The sequence below is a fragment of the Panthera onca genome, chromosome D2 (genome assembly GCF_046562875.1).
Source record: "Panthera onca isolate mPanOnc1 chromosome D2, mPanOnc1 haplotype 2, whole genome shotgun sequence".
Classification (NCBI taxonomy): Eukaryota; Metazoa; Chordata; class Mammalia; order Carnivora; family Felidae; genus Panthera; species Panthera onca.
This window is the reverse complement of record NC_138349.1, coordinates 25,526,313-25,546,454: the sequence shown is the minus strand read 5'-3', so window position 1 is coordinate 25,546,454 and position 20,142 is coordinate 25,526,313. Positions and strand designations below refer to the sequence as shown.

Genomic DNA, 20,142 nt, shown 5'->3' with positions numbered 1-20,142 from the left:
CCCTTGCTGCTTTCAGAATTTTCTCTTTATCCTTGTATTTTGCCAGTTTCACTATGATATGTCGTGCAGAAGATCGATTCAAGTTACGTCTGAAGGGAGTTCTCTGTGCCTCTTGGATTTCAATGCCTTTTTCCTTCCCCAGTTCAGGGAAGTTCTCAGCTATAATTTGTTCAAGTACCCCTTCAGCACCTTTCCCTCTCTCTTCCTCCTCTGGGATACCAATTATGCGTATATTATTTTTTTTTAGTGTATCACTTAGTTCTCTAATTTTCCCCTCATACTCCTGGATTTTTTTATCTCTCTTTCTTTCAGCTTCCTCTTTCTCCATAACTTTATCTTCTAGTTCACCTATTCTCTCCTCTGCCTCTTCAAGCCGAGCCATCGTGGATTCCATTTTGTTTTGCATTTCGTTTAAAGCGTTTTTCAACTCCTCGTGACTGTTCCTTAGTCCCTCGATCTTTGTGGCAAGAGATTCTCTGCTGTCCTGTATACTGTTTTCAAGCCCAGCGATTAATTTTATGACTATTATTCTAAATTCACTTTCTGTTATATTATTTAAATCCTTTTTGATCAGTTCATTAGCTGTTGTTATTTCCTGGAGATTCTTCTGAGGGGAATTCTTCCGTTTGGTCATTTTGGAGAGTCCCTGGCGTGGTGAGGACCTGCAGTGCACTTCCCCTGTGCTGTGGTGTATAACTGGAGTTAGTGGGCGGGGCCGCAGTCCGACCCGATGTCTGCCCCCAGCCCACTGCTGGGGCCACAGTCAGACTGGTGTGTGCCTTCTCTTCCCCTCTCCTAGGGGCGGGATTCACTGTGGGGTGGCGTGGCCCGTCTGGGCTACTTGCACACTGCCAGGCTTGTGTTGCTGGGGATCTGGCGTATTAGCTGGGGTGAGTAGGCAAGGTGCACGGGGGCTGGAGGGGCAGGCTTAGCTCGCTTCTCCTTAGGTGATCCACTTCAGGAGGAGCCCTGTGGCAGCGGGAGGGAGTCAGATCCGCTGCCGGAGGTTTGGCTCCGCAGAAGCACAGAGTTGGGTGTTTGCACGGAGCGAGCAAGTTCCCTGGCAGGAACTGGTTCCCTTTGGGATTTTGGCTGGGGGATGGGCGGGGGAGATGGTGCTGGCGCCTTTGTTCCCCGCCAAGCTGAGCTCTGCCGTCCGGGGGCTCAGCAGCTCTCCCTCCCTTTGTCCTCCAGCCTTCCAGCTTTCTGAGCAGAGCTGTTAACTTATGACCTCCCAGACGCTAAGTCGCGCTTGCTGTCGGAACACAGTCCGTCCGGCCCCTCCGCTTTTGCCAGCCAGACTCGGGGGCTCTGCTTGGCCGGCGAGCCGCCCCTCCGCCCCGGCTCCCTCCCGACAGTCCGTGGAGCGCGCACCGCCTCGCCGCCCTTCCTACCCTCTTCCGTGGGCCTCTAGTCTGCGCTTGACTCCGGAGACTCCCTTCTGCTAATCCTCTGGCGGTTTTCTGGGTTCTTTAGGCAGGTGTAGGTGGAATCTAAGTGATCGGCAGGACGCGCTGTGAGCCCCGCGTCCTCCTACGCCGCCATCTTCCGGAACCTCCTGAGATGCAATCTTGAATGGATGCCCCAGCGGCAACGATGGATAAGCAGACCAATGAATCAGCGATATAGAGGCCAAACTTACGGAGAATGATAAAGCAGAAAAAAAGAGGGAAACTAAGGCAAAAGAGCATGATAAAAGAATTAGAGAACTCAGTGACTCATTAAAAAGGAATAACCTCTGAATCATAGGGGTCCCAGAAGATGAAGAGAGAGACATTGGGGTAGAAAGGTTATGTGAGCAAATCATAGCAGAAAACTTTCCTAACCTGGGGAAAGACACAGAAATCAAAGTCCAGGAAGCACAGAGAACTCCCACTAAATTCAACAAAAACCAATCATCAACAAGGCATATCATAGTCAAATTCACAAAATACTCAGGTAAGGAAAGAATTATGAAAGCAGCAAGGGAAAAGAGGTCCTTAACCTACAAGGGAAGACAGATCAGGTTCACAGCAGACCTATCCACAGAAACTTGGCAGGCCAGAAAGGAGTGGCAGGATATATTCAATGTGCTGAATCAGAAAAATATGCAGCCAAGAATTCTCTATCCAGCAAGGTTGTCATTCAAAATAGAAAGACAGACAAACAGTTTCCCAAACAAAAACTAAGGGAGTTTGTGACTAAACCAGCCCTGCAAGAAATTTTAAGGAGGACTCTCTGAGGGGAGAAAAGATGAAACAAAACAAAACAGACCCAAAACAACAAAGACCAGAGAGCACCACCAGAAACTCCAACACTACAGGCAAAACAATGGCAATAAATTCATATCTTCCAGTACTCACTCTAAATGTCAATGACCAAACACTCCAATCAAAAGACACAGGGTAATAGAATGGATAAGAAAATAAGATCCATCTATATGCTGTTTACAAGAGAACCATTTTAGACCTAAAGACACCTTTAGATTGAAAGTAAGGGGATGGAGAAACATCTATCATACTAATGTGCACCAAAAGAAAGCCAGAGTAGCCATAATTATATAAGACAATCTAGATTTTAAAATAAAGACTGTAACAAGAGATGAAGAAGGGCATTATATCATAATTAAGGGGTCTATCCATCAAGAAGATCTAACAATTGTAAACATTTATGCTCCAAATGTGAAAACACCCAAATATATAAATCCGTTAATCACAAACATACAGAAATTCATTGATAATAATACCATAATAGTAGGGGACTTCAACACCCCACTCACAGCAATGGACAGATATCTAAATAGAAACTCAAGAAGGAAACAATGGCTTTGAAGGACACACTGGACCAGATGCACTTAACATATATATTCAGAACACTTCATCTTAAAGCAGCAGAATACACATATCTTCTCGAGTGCAAACGGAACATTCTCCAAAATAGACCACTGGGACACAAATCAGCCCTCAACAGGTACAAAAATATTGAGATCATACCATGCATATTTTCAGACCACAATGCTATGAAACAAAATCAACCACAAGAAAAAAAATGGAAAGACAACAAAAACTTGGAGACTAAAGAACATACTAAGGAATCAATGGGCTAACCAAGAAGTTAAAGAGGAAATTAAAAAGTACATGGAAGCCAATGAAAATAATACCGCCACAGTCTAAAACCTCCAGAATGCAGCAAAGGCAGTCATACAAGGGAAGTATATAGCAATCCAGGCCTTCCTAAAGAAGGAAGAAATATCTCAGATACACAACCTAACCTTACACCTTAAAGAACTGGAAAAAGAACAGCAAATAAAACCCCAAATCAGCAGAAGATGGGAAGTAATAAAGATTAGAGCAGAAATGAATGCTATCGAAATAAAAAAAACAAGTAGAACATATCAATGAAACCAGGAGCTAGTTCTTTGAAATAATTAAAAAAATTGATAAACCCCTAGCCAGTCTGATCAAAAAGAAAAAGGAAAGGACCCAAATAAATAAAATCAAGAATGAAAGAGGAGAGATCACAACCAACACTGCAGAAATAAAAACAATAATAAGAGAATATTATGAGCAATTATATGCCAATAAATTGGACAATCTGGAAGAAATGGACAAATTCCTAGAAACATATAAACTACCAAAACTGAAACAGGAAGAAATAGAAAATTTGAACAGACCCATAACCAGTAAAGAAATCAAATTAGTAATCAAAAACCTCCCAAAACACAAGAGTACAGGGCTGGATGGCTTTCCAGAGGAATTCTACCAAACATTTAAGAAGACTATTAGTCTTCTATAGTCAATAGTATAAATTAGTAAATAGTAAAAGAATACTATTTTTTGAAGCTGTTCCAAAAAAACAGAAATGGAAGGAAAACTCCCAAACTCATTCTATAAAGCTAACATGACCTTGACTCCAAAACCAGACAAAGACACTACTAAAAAGGAGAACTACAGACCAATTTCCCTGATGAACATGCATGCAAAAATCCTCAACAAGATATTAGCCAACTGGATCCAACAATACATTAAAAAAATTATTCACCATGACCAAGCGGGATTTATACCTGGGATACAGGGCTGGTTCAATATCTGTAAAACAATCAATGTGCTACATCACATCAATAAAAAAAGGACAAGAACCATACGATCCTCTCAATAGATGCAGAGAAAGCATTTGACAAAATACAGCATCCTTTCTTGACAAAAGCCCTCAAGAAAGTAGGGACAGAAGGAGCATACCTCAAGATCATAAAAGCCATATTATGAACGATCCAACGCTAATATCATCCTCAATGGGGAAAAACTGAGAGCTTTCCCCCTAAGGTCAGAAACACGACAGGTATGTCCACTCTCACCACTGTTATTCACCATGCTATTGGAAATCCTAGCCTCAGCAATAAGACAACACAAAGAAATAAAAGGCATCCAAATCGGCAAGGAAGAAGTCAAACTTTCACTCTTTGCAGACAACATGATACTCTATATGGGAAACAAAAGAGTCCACCAAAAAACTGCTAGAACTGATCTATGATTTCAGCAAAGTCTCAGTATATAAAATCAATGCACAGAAATTGGTTGCATTCCTATACACCAATAATGAAGCAACAGAAAGAGAAATCAAGGAATCGACACCATTTACAATTGCACCCAAACCCATAAATACCTAGGAATAAACCTAACCAAAAGAGGTGAAAAATCTATATACACTGAAAACTATAGAAAGCTTATGAAAGAAATTGAAGAAGACACAAAAAATGGAAAAATATTCCATGCTCCTGGATAGGAAGAACAAATACTGTTAAGAGGTCAATACTACCCAAAGCAATCTACATATTCAATGCAATCCCTATCAAAATAACACCAGCATTCTTCACAGAGCTAGAACAAGCAACCCTAAAATGTGTATGGAACCAGAAAAAGACCCAAAATAGTCAACGCAATCCTGAAAACCAAAGGTGGAGGCATCACAATCATGGACATTGAGCTGTATTACAAAGCTGTAATCATCAAGACAGTATGGTATTGGCACAAAAACAGGCCATAGATCAATGGAACAGAATAGAGAACCCAGAAATAGGCCCACAAACATATGACCAACTAATCTTTGACAAAGAAGGAAAGAATATCCAATGGAATAAAGAGTCTCTTCATCAAGTGGTGCTGGGGAAACTGGACAACGACATGCAGAAGAATGAGCCTGGACCACTTTCTTACACGATACACAAAAATAAACTCAAAATGGATGAAAGACCTCAATGTAAGACAGGAAGCCATCAAAATCCTCAAGGAGAAAGCAGGCAAAAACCTCTTTGATCTTGGCCACAGCAACTTCTTACTCAACATGTCTCTGGAGGCAAGGGAAACAAAAGCAAAAATGAACTACTGGGACCTCATTAAAATAAAAAGCTTCTGCACAGCGAAGGAAACAATCAGCAAAACTAAAAGGCAACCAACAGAATGGGAGAAGATATTTGCAAATGACATGTCAGATAAAGGGTTAGTATCCAAAATCTATAACAAACTTCTCAAACTCAACACCCAAAAAACAAATAATCCAGTGAAGAAATGGGCATAAGACATGAATTGACACTTCTCCAAAGAAGACATCCAGATGGCCAACTGCACATGAAAAAATGCTCAACATCACTCATCATAAGGGAAATAAAAATTAAAGCTACAATGAGATACCACCTCATACCAGTCAGAATGGATAAAATTAACAACTCAGGCAACAACAGATGTTGGTGAGGATACAGAGAAAGAGGATCTCTTTTGCACTGCTGGTAGGAAAGCAAACTGGTGCAGCCACTCTGGAAAACAGTATGGAGGTTCCTCAAAAATTAAAAATAGAACTACCCTATGACCCAGCAACTGGGTATTTATCCAAAGGATACAGGTGTGTTTATAGCAATGTTTGTTTTATAAACCAATGTTTACAGCAGCATTATTGATAATAGCCAAAGTATGGAAAGAACCCAAATGTCCATCAATGGATGAATGGACAAATAAGATGTGGTGTATATATATATACATATACATACATACATACAATGGAGTATTACTTGGCAATCAAAAGAATGAAATCTTGCCATTTGTAACTATGTGGATGGAACTAGAGTGTATTATGTTAAGTTAAATTAGTCAGAGAAAGAAAAATATCATATGACTTCATTCATATGGGGACTTTAAGATACAAAACAGATGAACATAAGGGAAGGGAAGTAAAAATAATATAAAAACAAGGAGGGGGAGCAAAACATAAGAGACTCTTAAATACAAAGAATAAACTGAGGGCTGCTGGAGGGGTTGTAGGTGGGGGGATGGGCTAAATGGGTAAGGGGCATTAAGGAAGACACTTGTTGGGATGAACACTGGGTGTGATACAGATAGGGGTGAGCACTGGGTGTGAGCACAAAGGGGATGAATCACTGGAATCTACTTTTGAAATCATTATTGCACTATATGCTAACTTGGATGTAAATAAACAAAGAAACAAACAAATAAATAAATAAATAAAATTATTAAAAAAATAAATAAAGGTCACATTCCTGGGTGGGGGGGAAGAAAGAAACAAAACAGATGAACATATGGAGAAGGGGAGAAAAAAGAGAAGAGAGGGAAACAACCACAAGACACTCTTAATGATAGAGAATAAACTATGGGTTGATGGAGGGAGGTCAGTGGGAGATGGGCTAGATGGATGATGGATACTAAGGAAGGTATTTGTGATGAGCACTAGGTATTGTATGTAAGTGATGAATCACTGAATTCTACTCCTGAAACCAATATTGCACTGTATGTTAACTAAAATTAAAAACAAAACAAACAAAACAAAAAACTTCACTGAAGAATTCTTAACTGAATACAGATATATATTATTTACATACAAATAGTATACTTATATAGTACATATTACATATAAAATTTATATTATAAATTTTTGTAAATTATGGGGCATCCAGGTGGCTCAGTTGGTTGAGCATCCGACTTAAGCTCAGGTCATGATCTTGCCGTTCCGGACTTAGAGCCCCGCATCAGGCTCTGTGCTGACAGCTCAGGGCCTGAAGCCTGTTTCAGATTCTGTTTCTCCCTCTCTCTCTGCCCCTCCCCCACCTGCACTCTGTCTTTACCTCTAAAGTAAACATTAAAAATTTTTTTTAATAAACATTTTTTATAAATTATGTATTTCTATAAACTTTCAGAGAGCAAATAAACCCTCACCCAAGTAAAACATAAGCAATATAGTCTCAAAGTCAGATCAGAGTTTTTCAAGCCAATGAAAAACTTGGAGTTTGAGAAGCCAATTTTAAAATTCAAATAGAAAAATAAGTGCATAAAAAGGCCAACATTTTTCTTTTTTAAAAGTGTAAAAGGAGAGGGGTGCCTGGTTGACTCAGTCGGTTAAGCATCCGACTCTTGATTTGGGCTCAGATCATGATCTCTTGCCGTGGGATCAAGCCCCATGTTAGGCTCCACATTGACAGCATGGAGCCTGCTTAGGATTCTCTCTCCCTCTCTCTCTGCCATTCTCTCCCCACCTCAATAAAATAAAATAAATATTTTAAAAAATTAAAAAGGATTCTCTCTGCCCCTCCACCACTCACACGTGTGTGTGCTCTCTCTCAAACTAAATAAATAAACATTAAAAAAAAGAATAAAGGGAGAATTACTTTCAAAGTATAAAAATATTTTATAAAGCTAGCTATCAAAATAGTTTGGAATTGGCTTTGAAAATTATCAATACTCAATTTCAGAATAAAGTCCAGAAACAACACTGTATATGCGGGAACCCAGGGATTGATAGAGGAGGCTCCACAAATCAGTGGAGAAAAGGTGGTATATTCAATAAAAAACACTGGCAAAATGGGCTGTTTATTTGAAAAAATAAGTTTAGATCCATACCTCATACCATTCATGAAGTAAATTACAGATTAAATAAAGGAGTATTACAAAAAAGTACGTGGGACTTTGGAAGACCTTTTAAGATCAGACACACTAAACAAAAGCTCTAAAAAAAATCAATAAATTTGGATCATAATTTTTAAATTCTGCATTTCAAAAGGCACATTATAAAAGTTATGACACAAGACAAAAAATATACATAGCATATTAGGTTGACCTGTGTAAAACTGTGATCTCATGTGGTTCAACCTGGTAATAAGAGCCACCTCTCGATTTTCCCCTTGCCCCTCTCCATGCGCTTTCCCCTCCCAGCTGACTGTGGTGAGATCCAGCAGGGCGACCTTAGATGCCTCGTATTGAAGACAGCTGAATCTCTGCCGCGTGCATCTCTGAACAACTGCATGGAACTGAGCCGCCAATGACCTGGAATAAACTTCTAATCTCTGCGCCACTATATTTTTGGAGTTTAGTTATGATCACAGCTTAACTAGCCCTAATTATCACAAATAAACGTAAATTAAAATAAAAATAAAGAACTTCTACAATCCAAAAGACAAAGACCAACAACCCAATAGAAAAATAAGCAAAGGATACAAACAGGGAATTCCTAGAAGAGGGAATACAAAGTCTTAAAGAGTTAGGAAAAGATGCTCAACCTAGTTAGTAACCAGGAAAATAAAACAAAGGGGAGGAAATTCCCGAAGAAAAATTTGAGGACATTTCCCAGAACTGAAAATCAAATTTTTTTTTTAATTTTTTTTATTGAAAGTGCTCACCAATGCCTAACATGTGGAAAAGACAGAGCAAACAAACTGGGTACAAAATAGATGACACAGTCGCTTGGGATAACTGGGGAGAGGGACTTTTACAAAAGTATTGTCAGGGTAAAGGAGAGCAGCTAGGCATGATAAAGCATTTCCCACTGGCAACCACAGAAAGCTATCACCGTTCCTACTTCCTATGTGAGAAGGGCAAGGGGGGTGGAGTAGTTACTGGAACTTGGAAAGATCGGAGGCTTTGGGAAAGGCCTAGCTGTCACTGCCAACTCATGATACCACAAAGAGGCCACTGGAGGAATAAAGGCTCTGCCCTCTGATCTCCTGCTGATGCCACTCACTGGTTACACCTAACCAGAGGCCAGGGGCAAGGTAGTACATTGATGCAGTCCACAAAGGCCAGCTTCTTGCGGCTGAGAACAGGATGGAAAAGGGCAGAGAGTCTATTTGCATCCTCAAACCAAGAATATCCATCAAATCTATCAAGAAGCATAATTGTGAAATTTCCTAACAGCCGGGATAAAGAAAGGATCCTGTAAGTTTGCAGAGACAAAGAACTGGGAATCAGAAAGGTATTGGACTCTCTAAAGCAAACACTGAAAGCTAGAAGATGATGAGCAAGCCTTTAAAATTCTGAGGGGAAATCAATAAACCCCTACACAAGCTATCAAATGAGCACTGACAGTAGGATAAAGACATTTTAAGAAAAACCAAGTCTTAAAAGATATCTCTCTCACATGCCCTTTCCCAAGAACGGAGCTAAAGCTCTTACAACTCTGGGGGGGGGGGGGGGGCACCATTCATACAGTATAACATTTAAATGGCATGCCAGAAGCACAGCTATCTGATAAATGATGTCTTCAAGCATGGGACAACACAGTAGTCCTGCTTAGGAATTGGAAGATGTACATCAAGAAATGGGGCTCTGGAAAGAGGGGCTCCAACTCAGGAGGCAGGTGAGAGGATTTCCCAGGAGAATGGACAAGATGAGTCCCTAGGACACATGTTCCCTAGACCATTTGCCTGGTGTAGGGAGCAAGGTGTTTATATTGGAGCTGGAAGATGGAAAGGCAGGTCATAAAAACAAACAAACAAACAAACAAACAAACAAACAAACAAACCAAAGCATGACAGCTTGATTACCTCAGGTATTTGTATTGGGAAGAGTTTTTAGCATTTTGAGAGAGTCTGAATAGGTAATAGGTATATAGAAAGGCTTATACTAAAACAAAAGCAATTGTGAATTCCAGTAAAAATGTAATTATAAAATGGAAATGTAATCATAACATACCACGTGGCTCAGCTCTGAAGAACTTTTACGTAGCTATAATAGTGTGTGTACGGAGTATGGATTTATGTTTATGTTGTACTGATAAGGGATGTAAAAGAACATAAATACTCTTCTTCTGTGCCAGGAAGCCCACCATTAATGTCAAAATAGAAATATCAATAAATAGCAGTATTAAAAAGACTATTTAGAAAGAGAGAGGTAAATATCCAAACAAAAAAGCTGAAAGAATTGAAAACATGTACCTCGGGAATACAGGAATCCTAGTGAAGACAACTAGGGCAGGTGTTGCTTTAAAGACATTATTTTTAGTTATATAACTCATTATTTAATTTTTAAAAGTATAAACAAATAAGTTTGATAAAAATAAGTATTAAAAAAAAACAAATAAGATCCAGTGTTTCAGGAAGACGGGGAAGAAAACCACTGTTTATATTTAGTGTTGTATGGTAAAAATCCCACCATGTTAAAAGCATCTCAGAAAACTGAGCTTACTGGCAGAGGAAAAAATGGGTAGAGCTCCTCATGCTGTGTTGGATGAAAGAGTAGAAAGTAATTTTAGACAGAGGGCCGATGTATTAGTATATGAAATCACAACACTTACGGTTTTAGCAAGTGCTTTGATTCCTGTTTTTATCTCTTTCCTTTTCTTGGAAAACAGTTTAACCTCCTTTCTGATGGCCTGAAATGGAACAAGTATATCTCTTAGATAGGCAAGAGAAACGATAGTTATACATATCATGGTACATACATAGGTACATAGATACATAGATAGCACTTCTCTAGAAATAAACAAAAAATAAAGACTAATGATACAACGTGTACATGAAATAACACCACTGCAATGCCTTGCTTAAGTCAACTGCTACTACGTAAGTGGCCATCGAAGTAACTTGCAACTGATGTCATTTATCAGGCCATCGGAAAGAATAAGTAGTAAAAAAATTAAATAGAGAATAGTTGACAAAGGAAACCAGTCTGCTATTTTATGGGGAACTTGAATGGGACTAATAAGGTAAATCCAGGCACAAGCTACTACCTTTGTCACCTTCCTGCACATCTGAAGCTACCAAGTCCTTTCTCCTGTTTCTGGACCACCCTTTTTCTTTAAATCAACTTTGCAGTGTCCCTCAACATTCACTCCAACATGAGGTATCTGATTATTCTTCAGTTTGGCTTCCCTAGACATTTTGATTCTGTTCCACATTGCTTTAAGAACACTTCTTAAAGCTCAAAATAACCTAATCTAAAAGATTGGGCTAGTTTAGGGTGTTTGCTTTCAGGAAAGTTACACTTGTATGGTGCAATGCTCTGCCTGGTAGTACCTACTAAGCATCTACTACTATCTACTAGTATCTACTAATATCTACTTCCTAACTTTCCAGCGGGTTTTCATAGGAAGCTAGTCTATTTGGCACATTATTTCAAACCTCTTCCATGTTTTATAAATACCTCTTGGCTTTTTTGTTGTATCCAAGGAATTTCCTTTGAATTATCAACTTGGGTTAATTCCTCTTGTGATGAATCAATGCTTAACTTCGTATCTTCATTTATCTTAGAAGAAGACAGATATTTCTTAAAATTCTTCTTCTCCCACCCTACTTCATATAATTGCTTTGGATCCCTCTGCACTTATTGCATTTTTTTTAAGGAATACCAAAAAATTTTCCTGCCTGAGATGTAATGTTTTATTAATTTAATTCCTACCAATCTGTCCTTACAATAGCCACACTTTTCACTGAGAAAGCAGAAATGATCAGACAAGTCACACATTCACGACATCCCTCTTTGCCTCCTTCCTATAATTGTGGATCACATGCTCTGCCTATCACGCCCTGCCCAGCCATTTGTACTTAGGATCTCAATCTTTTCCTCCTTCTTTACACTTAAGAGATCTTTACACTTAAAAAAAAATCCCACTGAGGGGCGCCTGGGTGGCTCAGTTGGTTAAGCGTCTGACTTCGACTCAGGTCATGATCTCATGGCCTATGGGTTCAAGCTCTATATTGGACTCTGTGCTGACAGCTCAGAGCCTGGAGACTGCTTCAGATTCTGTGTCTCTCTCTGCTCCTCCCCCACTTGCACTCTGTCTCTCCCTCTCTCTCTCTCTCTCTCTCAAAAATAAACATTAAATTTAAAAAAAAAATTCCATTGCCCTTCTGCACGATCCATTTCTCCTTTTTACTAAATCTTTCCCAACAAGTCTTTCCCAAACACATTTTAATATATCTTGTCCTAGGAAAGCTATTATCCATGGACTACCACATTCCTCTTTAGGTACCACCCCCTTTCTATGCTCCCTTTTGCAATAGAGTCTCTAGAAAGATTTTGCCATGTTACACTCTCCTGGCCCTACTAGATAGAACCTCACTGGCTGCCACTTCTTTGCAACCCTGAACTCTTCTCCTGGATCTGTAGAAGTTGCTCTATCCTGGTCTCCTTCTGTTGCTCACCATCCCCCCTTCCACAGTAACCTTACCTATTTTTATGGCTTTAAACTCTTTGCATTTGCCCTTGACTCTCAAATCAACATCTTCAATCCTGACCTCTCCCCAGAACTCAAAGTTCATCTATCCAACAGTCTATCTAGTATCTCCTCTTGAATGCCCAGCAGGCTTGAATTCTCAAGCTCGTCATGGGTAACCGATTTTGGAATACCTTCTTTCTCCCCACAGCAGCTCTCCTCTCCAACTTCCTCATCACTGTGAATGGTACCATATTCTACAAAGTTGTTTAAGTAAAAAACCTAGGAGTCATCCTAGAGTCCTTTCTCTTCCTGCCCCTCTATGTCCAATCTCTCAGTGAGTTCTGTCAACTTTACCCCCAAAATGTAACTGGAATCTATCACTTCCTCTCCATAACATTCCTCCTCCTCCATTGTTACCTGGACCTTTACCATAGCCTAATAAATCTCCCTGTTTCCATTCTTGTCCTGTACAGGAACCATTCTCCACATAGTGGCAAGTAATCATTTTTTAAAAATGTAAATAAGATCTTGTAAATCCTCTGCTCACAACTCTTTAATAGGTTCTCATTACATGTAACATAAAATCCAAATTCCACCTGGCTTACAAAGCCCTACGTTATCTGGTCTTTTTTTACTTCTACAATCTCATCTCCTTCCACTCTCTCCCTTGTTCACTTCAATTGCACAAACCTTTTTTTAGGGCCTCAAACATGCTGAGGTCTTTCCCCTTCTGCCCTATTCTTGCCCTCCTGACCCCCACCTTTGTACCCTCTTTTAATTCAGATCTCAGCTTACATGTCTGCTCCTTAGAGAGGTTACTCCAGCCAAATACTAGCATTTTTATTCACTAAATAGGTCTTGTTACTATCTAATATTTTCTTATTTGAGTACTTATCTCTCCCTGCTCACACCCAACTCTTAATTAGAATGTTAACTACATGAATACAGAAAATGTTACTGTCTTGTTCATACTTATATCCCCCACAGCCTGGCACTTTGTAGGCACTCCATAAATATTTAAGTGATTGAATGGAAGAATGTTGTTCTCTGGCTAGACACTTCCAGAATAAAGTATGTAACATAAAAGTAAAGAGAGACTGGTTTGATCAAGCACCAGAATTAGGGGTAAGATTTGTTTCACAGGAAAGCCCAGATCTTGTATTATGGTTTAAATAAAATCTGAGATGTAATATTTGCTTTGAGAATATTGCTTTGAGAAATGCTGAATATTATGTCTCAGATGTAGCTAATGGTCTTTCTGAAAATCATGGGGTACCTGGATAAAGGGAAATATTATTAAATATCTGCTGAAGGAAAACCACAAACTGAAAACTGGTATCTGATTTAGAAAGGAAGAGACTGGGTGGGTAGAAGGCACAGAAGGAAGGGGAGAAAGAGGGAGAGAGAGAGGAAAGGAAGGAGGGAGGGAGGGAGGAAAGAAGGACAAACACTGTATTGGAACTCAACTGTGTGTTCAGGTGTTGATCTGAAATTCAAGGACTCTCTTTTTAATATACTTAAATAATCATTCTCCTCATCCATGGTGTTGCTCAGGGAAATTAAAAGTTTCTGGCAATATTCAAGAATTTCACTGGCTATGTTTCCTCCAAACCGCCTATAATAATAATAAAAAAAAAGAAAAGAAACTGGCTACAAAATCAGTTTTAAAAAGTTACATTCAGCAGCATTATTTCCAGATACCGCATCATTTCTACACAAAGAAATATGGCGGCCAATTCTTCACGGTGCCCTGTAGTTATTAGGGCTCTACTTAGAGGAGAGCACCTTCATGTGCTCCAGGACATGACAAAGCTTCTTGATCTCTCTGAGGTGACCTCTCCTCACACTGTCCATGTACCCTTACCCTAAATACCCTCTGCACCCACCCACCTTGGCCACTGCACAGAAGAGCCACTGCTCCGGTGGAGCCTTAGAATGTACTAGGCATTGCGCTGCCTCATGTACATAATTACATTGTCCTATTTAGTCCTCATAGCCCCCACCCGTCATTGAGGAAAGCACTACTTCCACTCAGTATATCAGGGCATCTCAAACTTTAGGCATATCAGCATTGCCTGGATGAGAGTTTGTTAAAAACAGATGATTCCATTTCAGAGGTATGACTCAGAAAGTCTGGGGGGAGGACCAAATATAAGCATTTCTAACAAACTTACAGTTGCTGCAGACCCCACCTTGAGTAACAATGTTGCAGACAATTTAGAGGGTGTTATTATGTGTCTGAGGTCAAAGTTAGTAAGTCCTGGACCAAGGTTTCCAACTCACCTTTGAGTCAGAGGTCCACGTGATTACCCATGAATGGAAATGCCCTTACTTCTATCAAGAGGTCTCCAGCACTTGTTTGCTGTTGCCTGAAATGCTGTTTGTTCACTTAGTGTAAAGGGTATATTAGGACTTACATATGAGTTACAAGTTAGTATCTTATTCAGATGCCATGCATAGACTGGGCCTGATGATGCAGTGTTCAAACGAGTCTTTGAAATAAGTGACTACCAAAATTGTTATGATATAAAATCTCCATTTACCTGTATTTAACATTTACAAATATTTAACATTTTCACAATGTCATTGGGAAAAGGCCATGTTTTGCTACTGTTTTAATCACAGGGGGCACCGTAAGATATTATTTTTGTAGAAATAAATTGCACATTGACTAGTGATATCCATTGACAGATCAACCAAGGCAACATATAAAGTCTAGGCTGTCACTTCCAGGTTCTCTATCCCCTGGTCATCATCTATATGCTTGAGTAGTATTTTATTTAGAACTTTAATTTTAGTCTAAGCAAAGTCCAAATTAATATTGTCTAAACTAAGTCTAACTAGAGAAGTATATCTACATGTGTGTAAACACACATGCATATCTATGTCAGGTTTTTAAGGGATGAATAGGAGTTTTTAAAATTATCTACTCTTCAGGATTATCCCCATTCCTTGTACTCCTCCAACGGGTGTTGTGAATGGGAGGACTGATCATCTCATATGCACTAACTATGTCTTGTTATTTTTTGTGTTTTGATGCTTTGACATGTGGGGCTTTGCCCCTTCAGTACTAGCCAGTTGCTACAGATAGGAAACCACTCACCCTGGAGCCACCTTTAAAATGCAAACAAACCAATCCAGAACCCACACCTCCAACTCAGGGCTACTATTTCCCTGCCCTAATCACCTCTGGGCCAAGTACCAGACAACCAGGGCCAGCCACCATGCCCCAGAAGCTGCTGAAATTATCCACACTAGCCAAACCGGCCTGCTCCTTCCCATGGAAACCAAAATAGGGCTCTTGCCCATGTTTCCTTTGTTCCCTCTGCCTCCTGACCCACCCTGGGGCTTCCCCATGTGGCCCCACCACAGAGTTGGTAAACCTCCTCCTCTTGGGATCTGTGGGTATAATAATCTTTCCAATGGCAGTTGTCTCCTATGATGGTGGCCTTGCTATACATAAATAATAACAAAATATTTATTTTCAACACTATACCATATGAAGTTGCTTTTGGATACTGTACATACCTCCATCTGAGGTAAACAAGGGTGCCATCATTTCTCCCATTCACTAGAATGTTTTTTCCATCCATTGAAATTCTCACTGATTGAATCCCATGCCCCTGGTGAGAATGACTCCGACTTCGAGCAAACGTTTCCTCAATAGTTTTAGGAACAAAGTGCAAAAATTACAAATGCAATTCCACCACGTAGTTTTTCTAAGGGGATCACACGCACTTTCGCTCATGAGTAAATCTGTTTCTATTTGTTAACAGCGTTTTGTTTGGCATGGAAGTAGCCTGTTAGTAATACATAGTACTGAAAATCCCTGGTTCAAAACCCGTTCACCAATACTGATTTATTTTTCTCATTTGTGTGGAATGGAAGGAGAGGGATTGTTATCACCAATTTCCAACAGGAAAACCAGACACACAGAAGCAAATTGCTGAAAGCTACAAAGTTAGGGGAGGGGACTTGAGCAAGCAGAAATGGCATTCAGGTGCCTTCAAGAGTCAGGTAGGTTTCATTTACGTGTGCTGAGTGGTTGAGAGAGGGTAAGAGGCACTGTGAAGAATGGAGGGTGACCTGCCCCACATGGAGGAGGCTAAACCAGTTCAAGTAGAACCCAAACAAAACACAGCACTGATTTGGTGCAGAGGGCAACAGTTTAAGCTCCTTGACTGAAAACTGGGATTTATATGTGACGCTGGTTCTCAACCATGATTTTTTTAAAGAAAATTTTAACTGTTTGAATATATGTTTTATATATTTATATAATTATATTTTATATATTTAAAGAAAATTTTAACTGTTTGAATAGGCAATATACATATGCTGAGTGGTATAAAAACTGGGATTTATGTGTCACGCTGGTTCTCAACCATGATTTTTTTAAAGAAAATTTTAACTGTTTAATAGGCAATATATTCAAAGGTTTCAAAATTGAAAAACAATGCTGTGAAATCTCCTTTCTGTCTCCATTCCCCAACCACCACTTCCCAAAGCCAATCAGTGTAATTAATACCTTTAATATCCTTTCAGATGTCTTTTAGAACATATGAGCAAATTTTTATGCAATCATAATTTTTAACATAAACTGGAGCATAATACATTATATCATGCACCTTGCTTTTCCTTCGTGACCATAGATCTTGAGGTTCCTTCCACATTGTGGCGTAAAGATTTTCTCACTCTGCATAATATTTCACGTTTTCCTTATGTATCGTTTATACACCATGATTTATCCAGTCCTCTGTTGATTGTTATTAGGTTGCTTTTACACACAGTGCTGCCATGAATAACTTCATGTGTGAGGTGCTTTGCACAGAATCACCCAGAACTTTGATGTCTTGCCATGTCATGCCACCATCAACTAGAGCATGTTAAAAATCTCCTGAGGGACATGTGGGTGGCTCAGTTGGTTAAGCATGTGACTCTTGATTTCAGCTCAGGTCATGATCTCACGGTTTGTGATTGGAGTCCTGCATCAGGCTCTGTGCTCTGACAGTGTGGAGGCTACTTGGGATTCTCTCTCTACCCCTCCCCTGCACGTGTACTCTCTCTCTCTCTCTCAAAATTAATAAATAAATTTTAAATCACTTGAATAAGAGACAATATAGCAAAGTTTGCAAATTGACCACTTCAACATAATCTCTAAAGGATTCAAAACTTTCCCTGTACAATAATAGTATCATTTTTGTCCAGTGGCATTCTAAATATGCTTTCTTACACAGATGAACGAGAAGAGCAGGATGTGCACACCAGGGCCCGGTTTAGCTGTGGACCCGCAGGAGTGTGATATGTAGGTAGCTGCAAGGCTTCAGGTGTGTGGGGTGGAACCCTGGGTAAGAATCACTGACCTCATCGAAGTAGACTGACAACCAGGACAACGTGGTCTCAAAACCTAGAAAAGGACCCTGCACGTTTTTGGAAGAAGAAACTATTTTCACTTTCCCAATGGAAATCAGAAAATGGCAGCAGTATTGGTAATGTTGAGGTTGGTCTGCAAGGGATGAGGAAGAACTCTCCCTTCTGCTCTCTCGGGATCACTTGAAGAGTTGGGTGGGGGGCAGCAGCAACCAGCCCAGAGTCACTCCAGGCCAGGGAGATAGGGGTAATAATCCCTAGGTTTCCATGGCAATTCACTATTTCCAAAGCATTTTTGCATATACCCTCTCACCGGCTCTCATCAGAATCACAGAGGATGAGGGCATGGAAGGGTTCCCTAATTTTACAGATGAGCATCTGAAGCTCAGTGAAGGTCAGTGAGTCTCCTGGACACACAACTAAGTGGTGACAGAGCTGGGCAGCAGCTCATCTACAGTGTCCAGGTCCCATGCTCATTTTGTGCAGGTCTCAGTCTACTGGTTGGTGTTTCCTCCCCTGGAGACTCAAACCCTCAGCATATAAAAACACCAGTAAAATGTTAAAGCCAGTACTACAACCAGTGGTGAATAAGCAATGAGTTAATTGACCTAAGAAAGAAGTTCAATTCCTTCCCTGAGGGCTTTTGTTCCTTATATGAGATCAAGATAAACATCCCCAAGATTTAAAAAAAAGAAAAAAAAAGATTGTTTACCAAAGTGTGAACATCTCGGATACACAGAGTTCCACCTTTAGCTATTGTTGTGAGCCACAATCCATGCGGAGACAGAGAGACCATGCCAGGTCCGTAGTGCTTGCTTTGCACCTTTTGGTATGGCTTAAGAATGCAAATACCGCTATGTTCCTGCCAATCAAAGAACATGATTCCATTGTAGAAAAGAACAGGAGAGTGGTACCTAAGGGTCTGCAGTTGTGCATATACGGTCAGATTCAAATCTGCAAATGCTGTCCATGGGAGTGAACTGATACACCACTTTTCTTGCACCACATTTTCATCTGTTTGTAAATTAACATTTGTTCTAACCAACTAAGAAAAGTCATGATGCGTTAGCTGCAATTAAAGATCCCAGCCTACACTGACAATATTTCTTTTTTACTGATCCTTTTCACACACACCCATGCTCAAGACAATTAAATGAATCAGTATTCTCTCATGTACTCCCACCTCCAAGCCCCTACACATACTGTGACTTTTGTCTGCAATGCCCTTGTCCACCCCATTCCCACCAGTCCTGTCCCCTCTCTACCTCAACAACCTCCACCTCATGTCAAAATTGTACACAATATTTCTCCGTGTCTAAATATGACCTATTCTTCAAAGGCCAGTTCAGATATTACTTCCGTGATGTCTCATACCTCGCTGACAGTGGCTTCCCTGGGAGAGGAGGGTTTAGAGAGTAAGTGTGGTAGATAATCTGGGCCAGTGAGTGTACCAGGAGTGATACGATAGAGAGAGGTTTGAAAAGAGTGTGATACAAGGATGGCAAAAACAGTTTATCTATTTTGTGCAATTTTGGTTATGGCTTAGGTGCAAAGTTCCATGGAAAACCATAGACCCTGGAGCCCCCCGATACCTGTGGAGTACATGCTCTAATGTACTAGAGCATTAGATGCTCTAATGCTACACTGTTTTTAAACACACGAAGTCAATAGAGTTGCCTGCATGTTTATGTGATGAGTAGGATGTGTGCGGCACAAGTATGAGGTTGCTCAAATGTATTTATGATGGATTAACAAATAATGCTCATAATGTATCTGATTCGAGAAAATTATGTTAGTGTAATAAAGCCATTTGTTAACTGAACTGTAATGTTAAAGCATGGATCGTGTGTAATTAACACAACGTGTCAATCATGATCGCTAAGACAAATAATAGCACGCTTAAGTTTTGGCATACTTTTTCAGGAAGACGGTAGCTGCAGATGTATGGCACTTGGTTACAGAAGCCATATACTTGGTGACTCTGATAGTCCAACACGGCAGAGGACAGGGTGTGTTCTATCTCATACTGGAACTTAGCAATGAGTTCATCTCTCAGCCTCCCTCTTTCATCAGCAAAGCTTGTAGAAACTGTAAGATGTGAGGAAGAAAGGACATCATTTGTACCATACAGTGATTTTATTTTTTAATCATTATGAATAACTATGAAAAGCAAAATAAAAAATTCAAATGCCCAATTAATGTTGCAGAGGCTATTAGGAGACAAAAAATGATTTAAAACAACACAGATCCACTAGAACTACTTGAGTATTAAGTGCCTGAGAGTAAAATATCTTTTATAAGGCCTTGGTTAATTTAATCAATTAGGTAGAGACATATTAAAAGATACTCATGATGGTCTAGAGA

The 20,142-nt window shown here is 39.9% G+C and overlaps 1 protein-coding gene across 2 annotated transcripts in view; it reads right to left on the bottom strand.

Annotated features, from left to right (window-relative positions):
- The window catches only part of CFAP43 (cilia and flagella associated protein 43), a 128,588-nt gene that overhangs the window by 52,420 nt on the left and 56,026 nt on the right, over positions 1-20,142 (bottom strand). For both annotated transcript variants that reach the window (XM_060641555.3, XM_060641552.3), the window contains exons 14-19: positions 19,694-19,866; positions 18,491-18,640; positions 15,940-16,070; positions 13,879-14,026; positions 11,397-11,498; positions 10,549-10,626 (exon numbers count right to left, since the gene is read on the bottom strand). In XM_060641555.3, the coding sequence (XP_060497538.3) occupies positions 10,549-10,626; positions 11,397-11,498; positions 13,879-14,026; positions 15,940-16,070; positions 18,491-18,640; positions 19,694-19,866 (782 nt within the window). The remainder of the gene's footprint in view (positions 1-10,548; positions 10,627-11,396; positions 11,499-13,878; positions 14,027-15,939; positions 16,071-18,490; positions 18,641-19,693; positions 19,867-20,142) is intronic.